Source organism: Canis lupus, chromosome 6, assembly GCF_011100685.1.
Source record: "Canis lupus familiaris isolate Mischka breed German Shepherd chromosome 6, alternate assembly UU_Cfam_GSD_1.0, whole genome shotgun sequence".
Classification (NCBI taxonomy): Eukaryota; Metazoa; Chordata; class Mammalia; order Carnivora; family Canidae; genus Canis; species Canis lupus.
Genome location: NC_049227.1, coordinates 69,640,512 through 69,665,196, shown reverse-complemented (window position 1 = coordinate 69,665,196; position 24,685 = coordinate 69,640,512). Strand labels below are relative to the sequence as shown.

The window sequence follows — 24,685 nt, the reverse complement described above, 5'->3', positions numbered from 1 at the left end:
ATGGGGAGAAGAGGAACCAAAATTAGATATAGTTGAAAACATTTTGAAAGATCATATATGGGGGCACCTAACTGGCTCAGTTGGAAGAGCACGGGACTCTTGATCTTGGGGTCATGAGTTCAACCCCCAAGTTGAGTGTAGAGATTATTTTTTAAAAAATAAATCAATTTTTAAAAATCACGTAAGAGGGGTGCCTGGGTAGCTCAGTTGGTTAAGCTTCCAACTCTTGATTTCAGCTCAGGTCATGATTTCGGGGTCATGAGATCAAGCCCCAAATGGGGCTCTATGCTAAGTGGAATCTGCTTCTCTCCCTCTCTGTCTGCCCCTCCTCTCTCTCTTGAGTGCTAATAAATAAATAAATCTTTTTAAAAACTCAAATAAGGGGGCGCCTGGGTAGCTCAGTAGGTTGGGTCATGATCCCAGGGTCATAAGACTGAGCCCCGCATCGGGCTCCCTACTCAGCAAGGAGCCTGCTTCTTCCTCTTTCTGCCACTCCTCCTGCTTATGTTCTCTGTTATAAATAAAATCTTTAAAAATTTTTTTAAAAAATAATGTAAGATAGACATGGCCAACATGCACATGAGAAAATCCTCTGCATCACTTGCCATCAGGGAAATACAAATCAAAACCACAATGAGATACCACCTCACACCAGTGAGAATGGGGAAAATTAACAAGGCAGGAAACCACAAATGTTGGAGAGGATGTGGAGAAAAGGGAACCCTCTTGCACTGTTGGTGGGAATGTGAAATGGTGCAGCCACTCTGGAAAACTGTGTGGAGGTTCCTCAAACAGTTAAAAATAGACCTGCCCTACGACCCAGCAATTGCACTGTTGGGGATTTACCCCAAAGATACAGATGCAATGAAACGCCGGGACACCTGCACCCTGATGTTTAGAGCAGCAATGTCCACAATAGCCAAACTGTGGAAGGAGCCTCGGTGTCCATCGAAAGATGAATGGATAAAGAAGATGTGGTCTATGTATACAATGGAATATTACTCAGCCATTAGAAATGACAAATACCCACCATTTGCTTTGACGTGGATGGAACTGGAGGGTATTATGCTGAGTGAAGGAAGTCAATCGGAGAAGGACAAACAGTGTATGTTCTCATTCATTTGGGGAATATAAATAATAGTGAAAGGGAATATAAGGGAAGGGAGAAGAAATGTGTGGGAAATATCAGAAAGGGAGACAGAACATAAAGACTCCTAACTCTGGGGAACTAACTAGGGGTGGTAGAAGGGGAGGAGGGCGGGGGGTGGAGGTGAATGGGTGACAGGCACTGAGGGAGACACTTGACGGGATGAGCACTGGGTGTTATTCTGTATGTTGGTAAATTGAACACCAATAAAAAATAAATTTATTAAAAAAAAACTTTAAAAGAAAAAAATATATATACAGTCTGGGAGCACCTGGTTACTCAGTAGGTGGAATGTGCGACTCTTGACCTTGGGTTGTAGGTTCAAGCCCTATGCTGGGTGTAGAGATTATTCAAAGTCTTTAAAAATACAAACAAAATATAAACCTAAGCAATCTGGAAGGAAATGGAGTGACAATAATAAAGTGCTGATAAAAAAAAATGTAAGACAAGACGCTGGCCTTTGAATAACAATATACTCAAAAGAGAAGAGTTAAAACTGGAACACTAAAAACACATTCTTCAGATAAACTGCTAAAATACAATGAATAGTAACAATATCTAAAACTAACCTAGAAATTATTCTATTGTCATTTTCTTACCACTGTTCAGCATGAAGAGAAACACGAGGTAAGACTCGACTTTGAAGTTAGCAAATAAATATAAGAAAATAATTGACAAAGGCACAGTAACTACTCTAGAAGATCAGAGTGGCAGAGCAATGAGCCCAATCAATCACATGAATCAAAGCGAAATACAGCTTAAGTAATAGTGAATGTATGATCTTGGATATGTAAAACTCCAACCTTTCTCAACTAGGGTTCTTTCAGATCATTTATGGCCTACAGAAAATTATTTTATTAACTATTTTCTCAATTCCCCTAAAAATGGTACATAGCATCGCCTTTTAGATGCACAAAAGACAAGTAAATTATGCACAATGATACCTGGGGGCCTTGGGGATATTCAGGCTTAATTAATTCTCTTGAGGAACCCTGACTGAGAACAACTGATGCTAGAGAAGTATCAATGTGAAAAAGACAGTTCATTCTCAAGAAACTTAGTTTAGAATGGGAGTTCTAACTAATACTATAAAAGAACCATGCCAGAAGTACACACATGCACCAAACAATGAAAGTAAAGTAGGCGAAGTCCGGTTAAGAGAATGTGCAGAAGGTATTATGGGTTGAGACCTGAAGTTAGCCAGGCCCTATCATAAGCAGAGGCATCCACTCTTAACTTCAATCTTCACATCTCCTAAAATTCCGGCTATCATCTGCATAAATCAGGAGGCACACTTTTTTTTTTTTTTAAAGATTTATTTATTTATTTATTCATGATAGACATAGAGAGCAAGAGAGAGGCAGAGACACAGGAGGAGGGAGAAGCAGGCTCCATGCCGGGAGCCTGACGTGGAACTCAATCCCGGGACTCCAGGATCGCACCCCGGGCCAAAGGCAGGCGCTAAACCGCTGAGCCACCCAGGGATCCCCGTGGAGGCACACTTCTTATATCATTACTCTGTTAATTACAACCCCAATCTAATAATTGATTTTAGCAATTCCCCTCCCGACCTTCTAGAAAGTATAAGCTAAGATGTAACTCCTCTTATATGAAAAAGGGCAAAATTTTGAATTAAAACTTGAATTAATAATGTCGTATTTGCTTTCCCCTTCCTTCAGACTCTCTTTAAAAAATATACTGCATGGGGGCAGCCCCGGTGGCGCAGTGGTTTGGCGCCGTCTGCAGCCTGGGGTGTGATCCTGGAGACCCGGGATCAAGTCCCGCATCGAGCTCCCTGCATGGAGCCTGCTTCTCCCTCTCCCTGTGTCTCTGCCTCTCTCTCTCTGTGTCTATGAATAAATAAATAAATAAAAAATCTTAAAAAAAAAATATACTGCATGAACGGACACCTGGGTGGCACAGCGGTTGAGCGTCTGCCTTTGGCTCAGGGCGTGATCCCAGGGTCCTGGGATGGAGTCCCACATCAGACTACCTGCAGGGAGCCTGCTTCTCCCTCTGCCTATGTCTCTGCCTCTCTCTCTCTGTCTCTCATGAATAAAGAAATAAAATCTTTAGATATATATATATATTTATTGCATGAAAATTTTCTGCACGCTGGGTGATATATGGAATTGTTGAATCACTATACTATACACCTGAAACTAATATAACACTGTATGTTAACTAACTGGAATTAAAATAAAAACTCAAAAAAGCAAGCAAGGAAATAAATACATAAATAGAAAAAAATTTCAATATCATACCTGAGAGTGTATAGTGCTGTGATCTACTTGTGACTCACCACAACCAACATATGAACATCTATTCTATAAAGAATTATACAAAAAGAAAAATAAGGCGAAGGCATTTATAATATGTGTAAATGTACAATAACATTGCAATTACATTTATAATTAAGTTCTGATCACACATTTTAACTTAATGACTGATTATCCATAGTCTGTTATCTTAACCAAAAGGTTAAAACAGAAGAATAATGAGAATATTTCAAAGCTATAAGTTATGTCACCTCTAATAAAAGGAAAGCATAAAATATTTTAAGAAACTAAAACTCTGCAAAAGCACTGCAAGTTAGAAATCAAAGTTTACAATTTAATTTGTGTTATCAGTAATGATCTTTTTCAAGTATATTCATTTGTAAAATCCTTTAAGTGTAAAAAGAATCTTAGATTTACCCTTATTCAGGTATAAATTTTTATAATACTAAACTTTTGAAAAGAAACATATACATACTTCGAGGCATGCCCAAAGATTTGGTCCTCTGACTTTACAATCCTGACAAGTACCCTATGAAACAAAAATCACATATAGATAACATTATCATTATATTGACACAGCCAAACACATACAACTGACTAGTAATATTATATTAAAAAACTGGAGCTCATGAACAGACTATCAGAGTAATTTATTTAAAAATACATATTTGGGAGAAAAATGAATAATTCTTTAAGGAAGGAAAAACTCTGTATCTTACATGAGATTTTTGTATTAAGTCTTCTTTCGTTATTTCACCAACTGAATCCAAATGTGGACAATGATTTCGAAAAGCTGACATTCTGTTTAAAATTTTTTCCTGTCTCCCAAGTATTTCCAAATGAGGTAGTACCTACAGGACAAATAACCAAAAATGTTAATTAAAAAATGCTAACTTTTTAGGTGCCTGGGTGGCTCAGTTGGTTAACTCTTCCGCTCAGGTCATGATCTTGAGGTCCTGGGATTGAGTCCTGCAATGGGCTCCCCTCTGCGCCCCCACCACTTGTGTGCACACTCTAATAAATAAAATCTTAAAAAATAAAATAAAGGCTAAAAGAAAAAGCATATGCATTTACAAGTCTATCTTAGTAGAATGTTATTCAAATATACCTAGATTACTTTAATAATTTAATATTCACTTTGACAATTTCTCTACAAAATTAACATTTCATTAAAATTGACACTTAAGGGATCCCTGGGTGGCTCAACAGTTTAGCGCCTGCCTTTGGCCCGGGGTGTGATCCTGGGGTCCTGGGATCGAGTCCCACATCGGGCTCCCTGCATGGAGCCTGCTCCTCCCTCTGCCTGTGTCTCTGCCTATCTGTGTCCCTCCTGCATAAATAAATACAACTTAAAAAAAATAAAATAAAATAAAATTGACACCTATAGGGGATCCCTGGGTAGCTTTGGCACCTGCCTTTGTCTCAGGGCATGATCCTGGAGTCCCGGGATCGAGTCCCAAGTTGGGCTCCCAGCATGGAGTCTGCTTCTCCCTCCTCCTGTGTCTGTGTCTCTGTCTCTGTCTCTGTCTCTCTCTCTCTCTCTCTCTGTGTCTATCATAAATAATAAATAAATAAATCTTTACAAAATAAAATAAAATTGACATCTATATATCAACATAAATTTGTTTCTGTATTATTTGCTATCTTTCCCCTTTCACGTTTTAGAATATAAATAAAATGAAAATTTTAAGTTATTCAATTTAAGTACTTTTATCCTTTTTTTTTTTTTTTTTAAGATTAACCCATAGGCTGGAATAGCAATGAAAAGGAAAGAATAGTCAAATGGAAACATTTTTTCACACTAGCAGCAGTCCCTAGTGATGATATATAAATGAAATGGTCTTGTATATTAATATCAAGATGGTCACAGATCAGAATTTCTCAACGTTGGCACCACTGACACTTTGAGGCCAGATTTTTGTTGTGGGGGTTTGTCCTGTGCATTGTAAGGTGATTAGTAACATTCTTGCTTCTACCCATTAGATGCCAGAACACCCTCACCGTTCTGAACTTTAACAACTACAGTTTAAAATTATGTCCTAAAAGGGACAAAATCATCCCAGGTTGAAAACCACATTATCACAAGATCCTTTCAACAACCCTGAGGCAGAGCACCATTATTAGCTTCATTGCATATAAAGTTAAAAGAGGCAAGTCTGACTGACTTCCTATTATTAGCATTTGGCAGAATGAGGATTTCAATCTACCTACAATAAGAGCAAGATTCTGAAGTCACACAGAATTAAGGATACCTATAAGAGCAGAATGGCCTAACTAACTTATGGGACTATTTTAAGGATTAAATGAGGTAGTACATGTCAAGTGTGTACATGCACACATATAATACTACACATACACATGCATATAAAATTTTATTAGCACTCTGCAGCATCCAATAAATATGTATATATATTTATATATGTACTTAAATATATAATTATATATATTATATAAAAATTATACATAATATATATATATAATTTTTTATATGACCAGTAAGGTTTCATACCTCTCTGCTCCCTGTGAGATCACAAGTTTAGGACTCAGGTAGTTTCCCATATCAATTACAATTTTCCTAATATTCTTCAGGACTTTCCTCAATTCCATTAAAATAAACAGAAGGTAAAGTGTTTTGCAATCCCAATACACTTAACTTCCTCCAAAATATCACAATATTATAAATATAATTTATGAGAAAAAGAATGATAGGAATACTATAATGTCACTAAATTTTATTTATCTCCATTGCAAATCTTATGATAGCACTAATTGATATACAGCATTCAATGCATAGAAATCTTACAATAGGTTCAAGTAAAATGAGTGATTTCCAAGTAAAAATCTTAAGTATAATTCAGTACTTCTAGATTTTCTTTGGATGTACATCCTTAATAACAAGATTTTCATGCCCTTAGTTTATTTTTGGGGTTTGAGAACACTATTTGGGGAAAAAAATTAAGAAACTCACTAAGAAAGAATAAATACTTATAAATGTGCTAAAATATTAACACATTAGTAAAAACATTAAATAAAAAGTTTCAGTGAATTCAAAGGAGTCCAATATTATCTTGCAACCTACAAAATCCAATGGAAATCACCCTGGGGATTAATAGTGAATAAATAGTAATTCCTAAACATTACCTTATTAACATAATATTAGGGACGCCTGGGTGGCACAGTCATAAGTGACCAACACTTGATTTCAGCTAAGGTCATGATCTCAGGGTTATAAGATTAAGCCCTGCTTTGGGCTCTGCACTCAAAAGGAAGTCAGCTTGAGATTCTTTCCCTCCATCCCTCCCTGTGCTTGTGTATGTACACATGTGCTCTCTCTCCCTCTAAAATAATAAATATATTGTTAAACATTACATTATTACATAAGATTAAACAGCCATGTTCCAGACTTTCAGATGCATGAAATTAAGCTTAAAGTAACTGTTACTATTTTCCATTTCTCATTTATGTATTAGGAAGAGTCTAGCAATTTTTCCCACCTCTGACTTCCCTTTGTGCTTAGATATTTCTTCCCTCTCATCCAATTACCTCTACTGCCAGCCATGATGGAGAAACAGGAAGCAGATTTATCCTCTCATTTTATATAAATAAAAAGCCAGACAAAAAATATAAAACAATGGTTATCAGACATCGGACAATAGGCAATAACTACCTACCTCACTACCTAGAAAGAACTTTTAGGCCATAGTATACTTGGGAGAAAACCCAAACAGAGTCTAGCAGTCTCCTTGGGTTGAAGATGTAGAACTGAAAATGCAGAGAGGCTAGGGTGGCTATAATTCACAAGGCAGAGTAACAGAGAGGAAAGAATTAAACACAGGGCAAATAAACTCATGAGATTTGTAGAGCTCTACCATTCGGTTTTCAGCCAAGTACTGATGAGCATGTGCATATGATTACCCTAAGCAAGGGAAAAAACTACTGGAAAGGAGTAGGTAAATAATCCTCACAGCCAACACAGGTCTGTGTTCCCATCAGCAAGAGTTTAAAGCCTTCGTAATACGGAGTGAATAAAGTACTCAGAGGGTATTCCCTCAGGTAGTAGGAAGAAAAGTATTCCTAGAGTGAAAACTACTTTTGTTCTACGTTTAAAAAGCTCAAAACAAGTATTACAGAGCCAAACTATTCCCAAGGCACTTAACTGTGTCCCAGAACAAAGCTAAAGATATTTAATGAAAAAAAAAAAAAAAAAAAAAAAAGCACCAAAAAAGATCTTTTAAATGGCAATGCCTGGCATCCAATCCAAAATTACAAGACATATACAAAGAAGAAAAATCAGATCCACAGCAAGGGAAAAAAAGAGATCCAGAGATAACACAGTTGGCAAAATAAAGGATATACATTTTGTTATTTATTATTTGTTTTAAGTGGGCTCCACGCTGGACCTGGAGCCCAACACAGGGCTTGAACTCACAACCCTGAGATCAAGACCTGAGCTGAGATCATGAGTCAACACTCAACCGACTGAGCCACTCAGACACTCCCAAACATATACATTTTATTTAATTTTTTTAAAGACTTTATTCATTCATTTATTAGAGACAGAGAGAGGGGCAGAGACATAGGCAGAGAGAGAAGCAGGCTCCTAGCAGGGAGCCCGATGTAGGACTCAATCCTGGGACCCCGGGATCATGCCCTGAGCCAAAGACACACAACCTCCTGAGCCACCCAGGTGTCCCAAGTATACACATTTTAAAGATAAACATGAAAGATAGAGGAAAGAGACCTAAATCAAGTTTGTAAATGTCTTTTTTTTTTTTTTTTTATGATAGTCACACACAGAGAGAGAGAAAGAGAGGCAGAGACACAGGCAGAGAGAGAAGCAGGCTCCATGCACCGGGAGCCTGACATGGGATTCGATCCTGGGTCTCCAGGATCGCGCCCTGGGCCAAAGGCAGGCGCCAAACCACTGCGCCACCCAGGGATCCCTGTAAATGTCTTAAAAAAAAAAACAGAGGTGAAAATACAGTGTATGAGCTGAATAGCAGATTAGACAATTCTAAAGAATAATGAACTTAAAGATGTAGTAAAAGAAACTATCCAAATTGAAATACAAAAAAAAAAAAAAATTGAGAAAATTAGAGTTATCACTTAGCTAGGTGAAAAGTCCAAATTTGATGAAAACTAAAATCCTACAAATTAAAGCAACACAATGAACTCAAAGCAAAAAAGAAAAAAAAGAAAAAAAAAGAAAGAAAGAAAGAAAGAGAAAAACATATGAACAAATTACACCATGGCACATGAAAAACAAGTTGCTTAATGGGTTCAGTGCAGGCCCCTCGTTTCCCTACCATGCTCTCCATAGGGCTGCCTTGCAGGTTAGGCATGGCTAAAACAAACAAACAAGTTGCTTAAAAACAGTAATAAAGAGAACACCTTAGCCAAGAAAGGTGAATAATGTATACCGAAAACAATGCAAGCCAGAAGAGAGTGGAGCAACAACTGTAGAGTACTGAAAGATCACTGTCAACCTAGAATTCCATACCTAGGAAAACAGCTTTCAAAACAAAGGCAAATTAAACATCTCTTATAAAAACACTGAAAGAATTTATTATCAGCATACCTGTACTATAAAATCTATATATATGCTTCAATACTTTTTTCAGGCTCATATAATCAAACATAGAAATAGAGATTTAGGGCAGCCCTGGTGGCTCAGCGGTTTAGCGCCGCCTGCAGCCCAGGGCATGATCCTGGAGACCCTGGATCAAGTCCGTCAGGCTCTCTGCATGGAGCCTGCTTCTCCCTCTGCCTCTCTGCCTCTCATTCTCTCTCTGTGTTTCTATGAATAAATAAATAAAATCTTTAAAAAAAAAAAAGAAATAGAAATTTATATGGCCTTTCTTGCCCAACAATACAGATACCTCTCTCTCTCAACTTTTTCTTGCATACACATATGTCATGATCATACACTGCATATTCAATTAGTTCTTCTATTGATGAATATTCACTTTGTTTCCATATTCTGCCATTAAAAATATCCAAATAATCTTGGGATGCTTGGCTGGCTCAGTCAGCAAAGGGTTTGACTCTTGATCCTGGCTGTGAGTTCGAGCCCTAACCTAGATGTAAAGATTACTTTTAAAAAAATAAATCTTTAAAAAAGAATCCATACAATCTTACTATGGGCCGGTATGTAAAAACAGATTTTGAGAGGTACCTGGGCAGTGGTTGAGCATCTGCCTTTGGCTCAGGTCATGATACCAGGGGCCTGGGCTTGAGTCCTGCATCCGGCTGGAGCCTGCTTTTCCCTCTCTCATGAATAAATAAATAAAATCTTTAAAAAACAGATTTTGCAAGATCACAATCCAAAAATTATACAACTTACATTTCAACAGTCTAAGGAAATACACTATTTTCTGCACAGCAATACCATTTTCTCTATTAGCAATAAACATCACTTTTTTTTTTACTTTTACCATTTAATAGGCACATTGTTTTTTTTTAATCTTTACCTTTTTTAAAATTTTATTTATTTATTCCTGATAGAGAGAGAGAGAGAGAGAGAGAGAGAGGCAGAGACACAGGCAGAGGGAGAAGCAGGCTCCATGCAGGGAGCCCTGACGTGGGATTCGATCCCGGGTCTCCAGGATCACGTCCTGGGCTGAATGTGGTGCTAAATCGCTGAGCCACCTGGGCTGCCCAAGTTGTTATATTTCAATAGTACTTTAATTTGTATTACTTGACAACCAGTGAGTTTGTCTTTTCATTAGCTTTACAGCCTTCTAGATTTGCTCTTTTAACTGCTTCTTTACATCTTTTGTCTTTTTTTTTTTTTAACTAGTAGAACCATAATCTCTCTTGTAAAATTAATCCTGTCTTCTGGATTCAAATAGAACTCCTATACAGCAAATATTTTTTCAAACTATTTGTTTATTAAATTTTTAATTTTGGTGAAATACATATAAATTTATCATCTTAGCCATTTCTAAGTATATAGCTCAGCAACATTATGTACATTCACATTGTTGTGCAACCAATCTCCCAAATTCTTTTCATCTTGCAAAACTGAAACCCCACAGCCATTCAATAGGAGCTCTCCGTTCATCCTCCCACCAGCCAGCCCCTGGAAACCACCATTCTACTTTATCTCTATGAACCTGACTAGTCTGGGGGTCCAAAGAGGTTTTCAGTGGAATTATAAAGTATGTCTTTGATGGCATTATTTCATTTAGCATATTATCCTAAAGATTCATCCATTTTGTAAGCATGTCAGAATTTCCTTCCTTTTCCAGGCTGAGTAACATTCAGTTGTGTGTATATATCATATTTTGTTAATCCATCACTGGACACTTGGGTTGCTTCCATTTTTTGGCTATTGTGAATAATGCTGCCATGAATACAGCTGTACAACTATCTCTTCAAGTCCTTGTTTTTACTTCTTTTGGGTATATATCCAAAAGTGAAATTGCTGTATCAGGGGTGCCTGGCTGGCTCAGTTAGTAGAGCATGCAACTCGATCTTGGGGTTGTAAGTTTGAGCCCCATGTTCGGTGCAGTTATTTAAATAAATAACTAAACGGGGGGAGGGGGGAGAAATTGCTAGATCATATGGTGATCCTATTTTTAAGTTCCTGAGGAATCACCATGCTATTCTTACACATACATATAACACCAGCCATAGTGGCTATACCATTTTACATTCCCAGTTGCATGCCCAAGGGTTCCAATTTCTCCACATCCACACCAACACTTACTTTTCTGGGGGGTTTTCCCCCTGGTTTTTTGATAGTACCTATCCTAATGGGTATGAGGTGATCTCACTGTGGTTTTGATTTGCATTTCCCTAGTGATTAGTAATTTTGAACATCTTTTCATGTATTCATTAGTCATTTATTTATATATCTTTTTTAGAGAAATGTCTATTCAATTGCTGTTTTTTAATTGGGTTGTTCACTTCTTTTTGTTGAGTTGTAGGAGTCCTTTGCATATTTTGGGCATTTACCCCCTTATCAGACATATGATTTGCAATATATTTATAACCATTCCATAGGTTGCCTTTTCACTCTCTTGACTGTGCCCTCTGATGCACAGCTTTTAATGTGAAATTGTCAAATTTATCTATTTACCTTTTTTGTCTATACTTGTGTCATATTCAAAGAATTACTGCCAAATCCAATGTCACAAACATTTTCTTCTAAGAGTTTTAGTTCTTATGCTTAGGCCTTTCACCCATTCAAGTCAATTTTTCTATGTGACATAAGCATCCAACTGCATAGGTTTGCATGTGAGTATATAATTTGCCCAATTTCTTCATTGAAAAGACTTTTTTCCCCTTTGAACAGTCTTGACACTCTTGTCAAAAAACATCTGATCACATATACGAAGGTTATTTATGGGCTCTACATATTCTACTAGTTATGTCTGTCTTAATATAGTTACTGGTAACTTACTCATGGTTTCCTTTATCATTAAAAGCTTTAATTTTTATAGAACCAAACATGTCTCTTATAATAGCTTCTGAGTTTCTAATCTTAAAATTCCCTCACCCTAGTCTATATAGCTAAAGCTGTAAAATAACCTTAAATATTTTTTTAAACAAGGCTTTAATCCATCTGGGGTTTATTTTAAGACAAGAACCCAATTTTATTTTCTTTCAGACAGGCAGACAGTTGTACCAGCACCACTTACTACACAATCTACCCATTACCCACTGAACTGTAATACTATCTTTATTACACTTGCACATATTTCTGGATCCTCCATTTTGTTCCAATAAGCTACTTACGCCAATACCATATTAATGTATTTATTCATTTATATATTTTTAAAGATTTTATCTATTTATTCATGAGAGACACAGAGAGGCAGAGACAGAGACAGAGGGAGAAGCAGGATCCATGCAAGGAGCCCAATGTGGGACTCAATCCCAGAACTCCAGGATCAGGCCCTGAACTGAAGGCAGCCACTGAGCCACCCAGGCATCCCCCAATACCATATATAATCTGAATACACAGAATGTAGAATTTTGATAGCTCTAAGACATTCCTCCTTCACTATTCCTTTTCAGTTTCTCTGACTATTCCCTGAATATACTGGAAAACATGATAGTTTTACCTCGTTCTCCAAAATTAAAACTAATAACTTTACTGTTTTAATGCATTTACTAGAATCTCTAAGGCAATCTTAAATATGTTTTAAAAAAGTGGTTTTAAGCGTCCATGTCTGGGTCCTAATGGGTTAGCCACTTAGGATATTGCTAGAATTTACTCCTATTCTTAATTTACTTTGATTTTTTAAATTAGAATTTTTTTTTAAAGCTCTAAGCCCAACATAGGACTTGGGCCCACAACCTTGAGATCAAGAGTCATATGCTCTAGTGACTGAGCCAGTAAGGAGCCCCTAATTAGAAACAGACTTAATGAACTTTATTAAATGTCTTCTTAGCAGCTATTGATGATTTACGATATTCCTTACTTCAAACATTGATATAATCAATTAACAGATTTGATACAAATGATCCTTGCGTTGATATACTCTATGGGTCTAAATGTAGTATTAGTCTGTTGCTTTGTATCTAGATCCTTTTTTTTTTTAAGATTTTATTTATTTATTCATGAGAGATACAGAGAGGGAGAGAGAAGCAGAGACACAGGCAGAGGGAGAAGCAGGCTCCAAGCAGGGAGCCCAATGTGGGACTTGACCCCGGGACTCCAGGATCACGTCCTGGGCCAAAGGCAGGCACTAAACCGCTGAGCCACCCAGGGATCCCCTATATCTAGATTCTATTGGCTAATATTGCATTTAGAAATTTTGCAAGTGAAATTAACTTTTGGGTAACGTTTTTATCAGGGATAAAAGTACATGTGCTTCAGCAAAGGAAACAACCAACAAAACTAAAAGACAATCTACAGAATGGGAGCAGATATTCACAAATAACCTATCAGATAAAGGGCTAGTATCCAAGACTTATTAAGAACTTATCAAACTCGGGATGCCTGGGTGGCTCAGCGATTGAGCATCTGCCTTTGGCTCAGGGCATGATCCTGGATTCCCAGCATTGAGTCCCACATCAGGCTCCTTGCATGGAGCCTGCTTCTCCTCCCTCTGCCTGTGTCTCTGCCTCTTTCTGTGTCTCTCATGAATAAATAAATAAAAATCTTAAAAAAAAAAAAAAAAGAACTTATCAAACTCAACACCCAAGAAACAAACAATCCAGTCATGAAATGGGCAGAAGACATGAACAAACATTTCTCCAAAGAAGACATACACATGGCCAACAAGCACATGAGAAAATGATGCTCCACATCACTTGCCATCAGGGAAATACAAATCAAAACCACAATGAGCTACCACCTCACACCAGTGAGAATGGCTAAAATTAACAAGACAGGAAACAACAAATGTTGGAGAGGATGTGGAGAAAGGGGAACCCTCCTGCACTGTTGGTAGGAATGCAAACTGGTACAGCCACTCCGGAAAACAGTGTGGAGGGTCCTCAAGAAGTTAAAAATAGAGCCACCCTATGACCCAGCAATTGCACTACTGGGTATTTACCCCAAAGATATAGATGTAGTGAAATGACAGGACACCTACACCCCAATGCCCATAGCAGCAACATCCATAATAGCCAAACCACAGAAGAAGCCACAGATGAATGGATAAAAGAAGACATGGTGCATGTGTGTATATATATACATAATAGAATATTTCTTGGCCATCAGGATGAATATCTGTCATTCGCTTCGACATGGATGGAACTGGAGGATATTATGCTGAGTGAAATAAGTCAATCAGAGAAAGTTAATCATCATATGGTTTCACTCATATGTGGAATAGAAGAAATAGTGAAAGGGATTATAAGGGAAAGGAGGGGAACTGAGTGGGGAAAAATTAGAGAGGAAGACAAACCATGAGAGACTCCGGACTCTGGGAAACAAAGGGTAGTAGAAGGGGAAGAAAGTGGGGGGATGGGGTGACTGGGTGATGGGCACTAAGGAGGGCACTTGACGGAATGAGCACTGGGTGTTGTATGTTGGCAAACTGAATTTAAATTTAAAAAAAAATTTTAGGGCAGCCCTGGTGGCGCAGCAGTTTAGTGCCACCTGCAGCCTGGGGCATGGTCCTGGAGACCCGGGATCGAGTCCCACATCAGGCTCCCTGCATGGAGCCTGCTTCTCCCTCTGCCTGTGTCTCTGTCTCTGTCTCTCTCTCCCGCTCCGTGTGTGTCTCACATTAATAAATAAAATCTAAAAAAAATTTTTTTTTAAATTTTAAAGTACATGTGCTTCACAGAATCCATTCAGTAACTCTGCATCTTCTATACCGTAGAAAAGGTTTTATTATTATCATTATTATTATTGTATACTCTTTATAAATTAAATGAAACTCAGCTATGAAACTATCTGCTATGCTGCCTCTTTGCAGGACATATCTTCAATCATCTTTTGACCCTTTAGTGGGAATGGGACAATTAAAGTTTTTCACTTCTTAGATCAAATTTACTAATTTATATTTTGCTATTAAATCATGCATGCCCCGTCAATTTTCAATTTTGCATCACAGCATGCATATAGTAATCTCAAGAAAATTTGCATAACATTCCATTATCTCTCCTATATTTTTTCCTTTTTCATTCCTAATCTTGTGCATCTCTACTTTTTTTCTTAATTTTTCTTTAATTTTTTTCTTCTATAACAGCTTTATCTAGTTCATTGGTCTTTGCAAAGAACCAGTTCAGCAATTTATCATTTCTACTATTTTTGTTCTGTTTTTTTCAATTCCATTAATTACAGTTTTATCTTTAATTTCCATGTCCTACTTGGTTTGAGTTTTATTTTCTTAATCCTTAAATATGAGTACTAACTTCTCTTTTTTATTTAATAAAAATATTTAATTAGTATGCATTTTCCTCTAAATACCAATGTTTGCCAATTAAATGAAAATATTCTCATTGCTTTCTAGATAGTCTTAATCTCACTTTTGATTTTACAATATTTTATGTTCATTAGAAGAATGAATACATAAAAGGTACATTCATACTGAATGCTACGTAACAGTTTAACCAATTGAAACAGAAGGATAAGTTTATCAACAGGGATAGATCTAAAGTACATAATGTTGGATTGGGAAAAAGGAAGATACAGAATGATACATACTGTACGAAACCACCAAAGTAAAAATTTTAAACCTGCATTACAGCACACTATACCTGGATGTAGACATCCTATAAAAATATATAGTTATTGAAGGTTATGTGTTCTTTTGCTCAGAGCGAACAAATGGGGACTGGGGAAGATTAAGTACTCTTCATTCTGGTTTCCGGTATTAATTTTTTGGTAACTAAACAATTAGTGAGAACTAGTGCATGTAAACAAAAGCTAATAATTTCTACCAAGACAATTTAGTATTCCTTACAATTAATCATAACAAAATAATCATCTGCCAAAATAGAAGGCCCTTAATATTCTAGTTATCTAGTTTTATTTAATTCACTGTGGTAACAAAATCATTCTTTTATTCCTTCTTTTGATAATGATTTACTGAGAGTAAGATATTTAGATACAAGAGGGTAAGACAACATGCATTCTAAGCTACTTCAATCTCTTTTCCAGTGTATACCCCCCCCAAAAAGAAGTATGCTTTCACTCTGGTCTGACAGTTTGTCCAGGGAAGAAAGTCACTAGGCATTAGAAAAGATACATAACATGAAGAGGGAAAATAAATGTATATGAAAATGCCATTTGTTCAGATATAGATGTAGATCCCACAAAACTCTGAGATTCCTCTAGAAGCTTGTGATTCACAGGATGGCAATCTCTAAGGAGCACAAGAAAATCCAAATTCTGCATGGAAATTCAGGCTTCCAACAACTGACCTCAGTTTATCCTTACCTTTGCGATCTTACATCTTTTCCTCTATCTACCCTAGCAAGACAATTTGAAATTTTCTGAGTTTTTTTTTTTAAGATTTTATTACAGAGAGAGAGGGAGAGCACAGAAGCAGAGTGAGAGGGAGAAGTAGACTCCCCACTGACCAGAGAACCTGTCACAGGGCTTGACTTCAGGACCCCGAGATCATGAGCTGAAGGCTCAGGACCCTTCAACCTGAGCTGAAGGCAGATGCTTAACTGACTGAGCCACCCAGGAGCCCCAAATTTTCTGATAGCAATAACCTTCTGGCAATAACCCCAAATGAAAAATATTCCTGGTTGAATTCATGCTCTATGATGTACAGCTCAATTGTCCATCTGAAGATTCAAAATGGTTTCTGAAGAAACTTTTAACCAGGGAGAAAGAAGGAATACTTTTATGTTTCATACCCAAAATTCTAGCCTCACCATCCAAATAACAGAAGAGCACATATACAAATTTTTGGAAAAGCATAAGGACCCGTATTATTAATATTTGTTATACACTACAATATAGTGACCTAATAAGAACCTTTTAATATTGAGAAACTGTCTGCATTAACATTGTCTAGTCTATTTCAAAAGGTAAAGCTATTTATAGAGTCAGATTCAAGCAACTATGAGGGAAAAAAATCTATGTCAGGGAAACTGGTAAATAATTTAACAGTTATAGAGAAGACTGATATGAATACAGAAAGTCTTTTCTAGCAGGTGGCAGAACTGTTCGTATTTTTAACAAAAATCTGGATAAAGGCACAGAAGGCAGGCTTGTGAAATCTAGTTATAAAATTATAAAAAGTTAAGTTTTTTTAGGGGTGCCTGGCTGGTTCAGTCAGTAGAGTGTGCGACTCCTGACTTCAGGGTTTGAGACCCACATTGGGCAGTTTACTTAAAAAAAAAAAAAAAGATAAAACTTAAAAAATAAATTAAAAAATTTATATGTAACTTGTACATATGTTTTTTACAGGTGACAGAGATTAAAGTGTTTGCTGTATAGAAGTGTTGAATCGCTACATTGTACACCCAAAACTACTATACCATTGTATGTTAACTATACTGAAATTAAAATTTAAAACTTAATAAAAATAAATTAAACTGAAAATAATAGTCTTTAAAGAAAAAACAAACTATTCAGAAAAATGAGCTAAAATTGACAAAGATGGTCATGGTCATGCCATATTCTATATGAGGGTTCAAAGAACCTACTGTCTAACATGACACTAAAAAAGAGGGTTTCAAGTATTTAGAATCTAGACTCTAGGAGATGCATGCAACAATAGTGCAATTCTTACTCAATTCTTACTCAATTTATCAATACGTTTCAGAATAAAAAGAGTAATTGGTTTTATCATGTTCATAAGCTAGATTACGCGTGGAATATTTTACTTATAAAGAAAGAGTACTAAAAGCTACAGAGTAAGAATACTTTCCATAGAAATCCTTAGAAATACATATTTTGAAAACTATTTATAAGACAACATTGTGGCTAAGAGTAGTTTCTGGATGGCACCTGGGTGACTCAGTTGGTTAAGTGTCTGCTTTCAGCTCAGGTCATGATCCCAGAGTTCCAGGGTCAGGCCTCGCATAAGGCTCCCTGCTAAATGGGAAGTCTGCTTCTCCCTCTGGTCCTTAACCCCACTCGTGCTCGTGCTCATGCTCTTTCTCTCTCTCTTGCTTGCTCTTTCATATAAGTAAATAAAATCTTAAAAAAAAAAAAAAAAAAAAGGATAGTTTCTGGAGCAAGGTTACTTGGGTTCAAATACAAGTTCCATTATGTCCTAGGTTTGTGAACAAGGTTATTTCTCTGTGCCTCAATTCTGTCATCTATAAAACTCAGATAAATAACCATAAATATGTACCTCATGGAGTTCTGGCGTATATATAAAGTACATATAAAGTGCTGGGGCCCCTGGGTGGTGCAGTCAGTTAAGCACCTGACTGTTGGTTTCGTCTCAGGTCATAATCTCATAGGTCATAAGATCTAGCCACCTTGGGCTCTGCACTCAGCAGGAAATCTGCTTGAAGATTCTCTCCCTCTTCCCCTCCTCTCCACACATGGTTGTGCACACACTCTTTCAAATCCATCTTTTAAAAAAAAATACATATAAAGTGCTTTGAACAGAGTGAGATAGTAAACAATACATAAATACTAACTACTATGGAAACAATTCAAAGTATGAATGTTTAGACAGAAGACAAAGGTTGAGGACTTGATATATGTGTTCCCAATTATTTGGACATAAAGATCCTTTCTTTTAAATATGACAGTTCCTTTCTTTTTTTATGTAATGGAGAAATACTAAACCCAATCAATGATGAAGATTTTCAATGATTTGAGCTATTAGAGATCCAGAAGCAGGTGGAAAAACTCAACTTCCCTTCATTTGATAGGACAATTCTGAGGCAGTTCTACAAAAATCTCCACAGAATTAAACCGCCCCCCAACCAGATGTCCATCCGTTGGCTTTTTTTCCCTTCCCTAACTCTTTACCCGCTCCCTTACTGCTGCTTTCAGAATCTCATCTGCACCCATGTCCTTTTGGGGTTTCTTTTTAATTTATGTAAGCTCTACTGCCCAACATGGGGCTCAAATTTATGACTCCAAGATCAAGATTCACATGTTCTACCCACTGAGCCAGCCAGGCGCCCCTGCACCCATGTTTTTATCTCGAGGCCTGCTTTCAAGATAGCACTTCTGAGAAACCACAAGGAGCACAAAAGTAGTGCTATGGACGTCTAGCTTAACCTAAAGCTGCCCAAGGAATCTCCTGGTCTGTCTTCTCCCAATTACAGCTCATTCTTCATTCACGTGGAATACATACCTCTTCTGATCAAACACCTTTTTTTTTTTTTTAATCAAACACCTTTATTTTTTTTTTTTATCAAACACCTTTAAAGAAGTCTTTCATATTTCGTCTTTTTCCTCTCCTATATTCACTTACATAACCCAGGCTTACTATCAGCCAAATTGTTCTGAACGATCCTTTTTTAATTATAACTTGTACCTTTCCAGGAACCCAACTATCTTTTTATTTTAGAAATGTCCTACAATAGCCTCATGTTGAAAACCTTCCAAACCTCACTCATTTCACACACCATCTCTACCATGACACAATCACAAGTAATGTCTCCCTTATCTAAATTCCTGATTATAATACTCATAAGGCACTTACAGTAGTGAAAAAAAAACTATTCTACTTGACTAGAAGTTTGACTGTAAGTTCTTTGAAAGCAGAAACCATGTTTCATTCTTTTTATTTTGCAATTCGTTTTCCCTGGTAAACTCACAGATATTTACTTACTTACCTTCTAAAATAACTTTATTTTGATACATGCACAATTTTTTAAAATATGAGTTCTCCAGTAGCACATACAACTCAATCTCAGAGCCAGGAGTTCAAGCCCCCTGATGGGTACAGAGCTCACTTTAAAAATATAATAATAAAGTTCTCTTAACATATACACTATACCGGTAGCCTGGGTAGCTCAGCGGTTTAGTTTAGCGCCACCTTCAGCCCAGGGCATGATCCTGGAGACCGGGGATCAAGTCCCACATTGGGCTCCCTGCATGGAGCCTGGTTCTTCTCCCCGTGCCTGTGTCTCTGCCTCTCTCTCTGTGTCTCTCATGAATAAATAAAATCTTTAAAAATATACATATATATATATATACACACACTATACATATATATGCATTATTTAAAATTCATCTTTTATAGATGACTATTCTGCTGTATTTATCTTGGACTCTTTGGCGCTGTCTTATTTATCAAAATGCTCTTGCCATCACAGGCAGATCTGAAAAAAAAAGTGTAAAAACTATACTAAAGAAGGAGCTGTTACTGGGGCGCCAGGCTGGCCCAGTTGGAGTGTACTGGGTCAGTCTTGATCTGGGGGTTGAGTTCAAGCCCCACATTGGGTGTACAGATTATTTAAATAATTAAAACTTAAAAAAAAAAAGCAGTTACTCCTTTCTTTTTAAAAGACTTTTTTGTTGTTGTTTTTTAAAGATTCTATTTATTTATTCATGAGTGACAGAGAGAGAGAGAGAGAGGCAGAGACACAGGCAGAGGGAGAAGCAGGCTCCATGTAGGGAGCCTGACATTGGACTCGATCCCTGGACTCCAGGATCATGCCCTGGGCTGAAAGTGGCGCTAAACTGCTGAGCCACCCAGGCTGCCCTTAAAAGATGTTTATATTTCACATTTCTCACCAAAAATCTTTCACCATTTATGTACTTCATTTTCTAGCAGAGTCCACAGTTTATCATATTTTATAATTCACAGCGCCCTAATATCTATCCAAATTCTAATTTTTATCAAAGGTTATTTCAGTAAGATTATTTCAGGCTTTAAGGAAATTCTGATCCTTACACAATCTTCAAATGCTTCTGTCATGGGAAAAGACTTCACTTCTTGGCATTCCTAACTTAGAGACCCGACATGAGGTTCAACTAAGATTGCACATGTAAAAGGTCACTGAAAATTCTAACAGCAATACACAAAAATTAAAAATTATCTCCTTAACTCAGAATTTCAAATATTTAAAATGAACTTACTGCAATCTAATGCCATTAAACTACATTGTTACTTGGTTATTGGTAGTTCATGAAAGACAAAAAAGTGAAAGTTGGCAATAAATGATATCAAAAATAAGATGCAATTTTAAGTAGACTAAACCCTCTTGCATTCAGCAGGTCAAATATTTTATTCCTGGAATATTTTTTGTATGGTCTTTTTCTTCCAACCCCGCCAAAGTAAATGAAACAACACAAACCCAGCAGCCTAATGTAACTATCACCCTCTTTTAAAATTAGCATTGTTTGTCAATAAGATTCCTACTGTTCCCCTTATTTATATTAGCAGCATGAATTCATTAACAACAGTTGTATTAGGTTCAAGTCAGAAAGCATATTATCTAATTTGGTCAGACCTTCCCAAATAGTAAAATAGCCTCAACTAGAAATGGTTCAAAGACAGGCTCGTTATTTTTTTAAACAGGTTTTTTCCTTAAAGAAAAAAATAATCTAATTAAACCTTAAAAATTACATAATTCTACACATCTATTAAGCAAAATGAGTCTAGAGATCCTTGTGGTAAAATCCATCCTCTATTTAGAGCCTATGCATGCTCCTGCTAGGATTTTACCCTCTGGCCCAATTTTCCAGGCCTAACACTAATTACATGAAAACGTAAACCCTAAAAATGTTTACGTTGAGTGCAAAACACCTAACAGATGCTCAAACGATAGCCCAACATGCACCCTGTGACCATTTAAATGAAGAACATTTTGTACCCGGTAAGTATATCTGAGTACAGGTCTGGGAAACCACACACTATGGAAATCCGACACAAACAAAAGCTGCAAAAAGGACAGACGGGCTGGTACGGGATAACCTCTCCAGCAGTACGGACCCCATACAGGCCGAAGAAATATCCCTGGGACGAGGACACCCTAGGATTTTCCGGTTAGTAACAATGAATAACGGGGCTTTGGGGCTGCACGAAGAGGTTCCATCACCTCAACGGCGCTGCAGGGCGAAGCCAGGAGCCAGGAGCCAGGAGCCGGCGCGCCGCGGGGCTTCCAAGCGCTGCGCCCACCGCGGGGGGCGGGCAACCCCGAGGGGACTCGGGGAGGGGGGGGAGGGGAGGCTGGCAACCCCGAGGGGACCGGGGGAGGGGGGGAGGGGGAGAGGAGGGAGGAGGGGAAAGGGAGAGACAGCACTCGCGGGAGGGGGCAGGGGGAGGGCGGAGGGGGAGAAGAGGCGAGCGTGGCTGGCAGCCCGGAGGGGGCTCGGGGGAGGGGGAAGGGGAGACGGGGCGGGGGGCTGGCATCCCGGAGGGGACCCCGCGCGTGTCAGCGATCCGCCCCACCCCCCGGCCTGTGGCTTCCCCGGGGAGCGCCCCCGGGGCCCGTGCCTCAAGCCCCCGACTGGCTCGCGCCCTCGGGATCCGCGCCGGGGCGGCCAGCGGGTGTCCCCGTAAGGCGGGGCGCAGACCTAGGCCTCGGCTCGCCCGCGCGCCCCCCGCCCCCGCCCCCGCCCCCAGGCCAGCGCGCCCGCGGGAACCGCGCCCGGCCCCGCGCCCGGCCCCGCACCCCGCGCCCCGCACCCCGCGCCCCGCGCCCCGCACCCCGCCCCGGGGCGCCGCGCTCACCTCCACGGCCCGCCGGGGCCCGCGGCCGCCCCGCCGCCCAGCGCTCTCTCCCTCCCCGGGGCTCCGAGAGGGCGGGCGCCGCGTCCGGGGGGCCGGGAAGCCGCTCCGCAGCGCTGCCCGCGGGGTCCCCGCCTCCAGCCCCGGCCACTTCCCGCAGCGGCTGCAGCTCCTTCCGGTGTCTCGGCGGAGCCGCGGGCGGGCGGGCGGGGAGGGGGCGGGGCCGCGGGGCGGGGGGCGGGGCCGAGGGCCGCGGGGGCGGGGCCGAGGCGGGCGGGGGCGGGGGCGGGGCCGCCGCGGCCCCAGGTGCGCAGACCCCGGCCCGCCCTCGGCGCCGGGACTTAGAGACCCGCTCCCGCTCCCGCTCCGGCGCCCGGCGCTTGCGCAGCGCTTTTAGGCGTGAGGCTCGCGTCGTTTCTACACGAGTTCCGCCCCTCTTGTACACTCACACTCCGCGACCTCTAGCAGGTCTCGTCTCAGCGCATCAGAGAACTTGCATTCAGGCTGGACCCTGAAGGGCCTCGCGTTTCTAACCTTATATGCAAAGAAATAATAGACCATTTAATTTACTCCTCTCTCTTCTTTGTTCTCCCAACTTCTTAGGGCTTAGAGTCTCTGAAAGTAATTGCGTTTCCTTTTCCACATCTGCAAGGGAGGAATTCATCTCTGCCGTTTTCCCCTAGGCCAAAATCAAGATCAAATGAAATATTTATTGAAACCTTAGTATCTGCTTAGTGCCTTGAGCACTAAAAGAGACCGGCCTTCTCTAACGTATGCAACTTAAAATTCGTTCAGATAATTGCTACGCAAACAATAAAAAAAAGCAATTCAGTTAATGAAAATTATTGTTAAAATGGCCAGTTTCAATCTATCTGATTATCTCTAACTCTGCAGTCTCCAAAATGGGAGCATGTAGCCAAGGACTATGCAAGGTGCTCAATCTCCATCAGAACCAAGTAGAATATATGGGAGCTTCTACTTCTATTTTTATGATAAAAGTGGGGGGGGGGGCAATGAACCTTTGCTAGCTGTATAGAGATTAACACCAATGCCTCAGTTTGCATCACAAATGGTCACCTACCGGGGTTCACCGAGAGAGAATGGAAGTTACAATTTGGAGGATGCCCATGGCACTATCACTCCTCCCTTTGTTTTTTCCAACATATTTCAATATTGCAGCTTACATACTACAGGATGTCAGCAATGTGGTTAATTTTATTTTAAAAAATCAAATATCTAAATGTTTTAAATATTACCTCTTTGTTAAGAGATAAGAGTGATCGTGAAAAACATTTGCTCTCAGATGTCTTGTTCTCTGATACCGGAGGTAAAGGAGAGTTGCATAGATCTATTTGAAAAAAAGACAGTGTTTTAAATTTTCTAACAGTGTTGTGGTAGCAAGAGGTTCTCATCAATATGCCACTTGCAAAAAAATTTTTAAGTGTACATTTAATATTTAATCAAAGTAAAAATGGTAGGGAGAAAAAATGAAAAGAAGAAAGAGGAAAAGAAATAGGGATAGGAAGACAATTGAATAGTCGCATCAAAACAATTACCATCTTGGGACGCCTGGGTGGCTCAAGGGTTGAGCATCTGCCTTTGGCTCAGGGCGTGATCCTGGAGTCCAGGGATTGAGTCCCACGATGGGCTCCCTGCGTGGAGCCTGTGACTCCCTCTGCCTGTGTCTTTGCTTCTCTCTCTGTGTGTGTCTCTCATGAATAAATAAATAAAATCTTAAAAAAAAAAAAAACAATTGCCTTCTTATTTTTGCGATTAAGTAATGGCGAGTGAAAATGGCACAAAACATATATTTGATGTTCATATACCTGGGACTGAATAAGCTTTTGCAAATGCTATTTCTCTAATCAGATACACTTACACTAGATATTCCAAACTTCTTCATTCATCTGGCTAACTCTATCCCCGAAATTCCTTGCTTAAAGATTTTATTATTTTTTTTAGAGAGAGTGATAAAAATAGAGGTGTGAGCAGAGAGAGGGAGAGAGAGAGAATCTCAAGCAGCTTCTGGTCTGAACACAGAGCCCAACATGGGGCCAGGTCTCACAACCCCAAGATCACATCCTAAGCCAAAATCAAGGAGTCAGAGGCTTAACTGACTGAGCTAAGCTACCCAGGCATCCTTGGATATTCCTTGTTTAAAGCAGCACTCTTTACCCTGTTATTCCTCATTTCTGCATCCTTTGTTTCCTTCAGAGAATTTATTATAAATTTTAATTATGTTAAGA

At 39.1% G+C, this 24,685-nt stretch overlaps 1 protein-coding gene across 1 annotated transcript in view; it reads right to left on the bottom strand.

Annotated features, from left to right (window-relative positions):
- Nucleotides 1-22,560, bottom strand: part of USP33 (ubiquitin specific peptidase 33) — a 51,868-nt gene extending 29,308 nt beyond the window's left edge. Inside the window, 4 exon segments of the mRNA XM_038541626.1 lie at nt 3,412-3,474; nt 3,902-3,955; nt 4,146-4,277; nt 22,443-22,560. Coding sequence (XP_038397554.1) covers nt 3,412-3,474; nt 3,902-3,955; nt 4,146-4,226 — 198 coding nt within the window. The 5' untranslated portion in view covers nt 4,227-4,277; nt 22,443-22,560.
- Between the last annotated feature and the right edge of the window lie 2,125 nt (nt 22,561-24,685).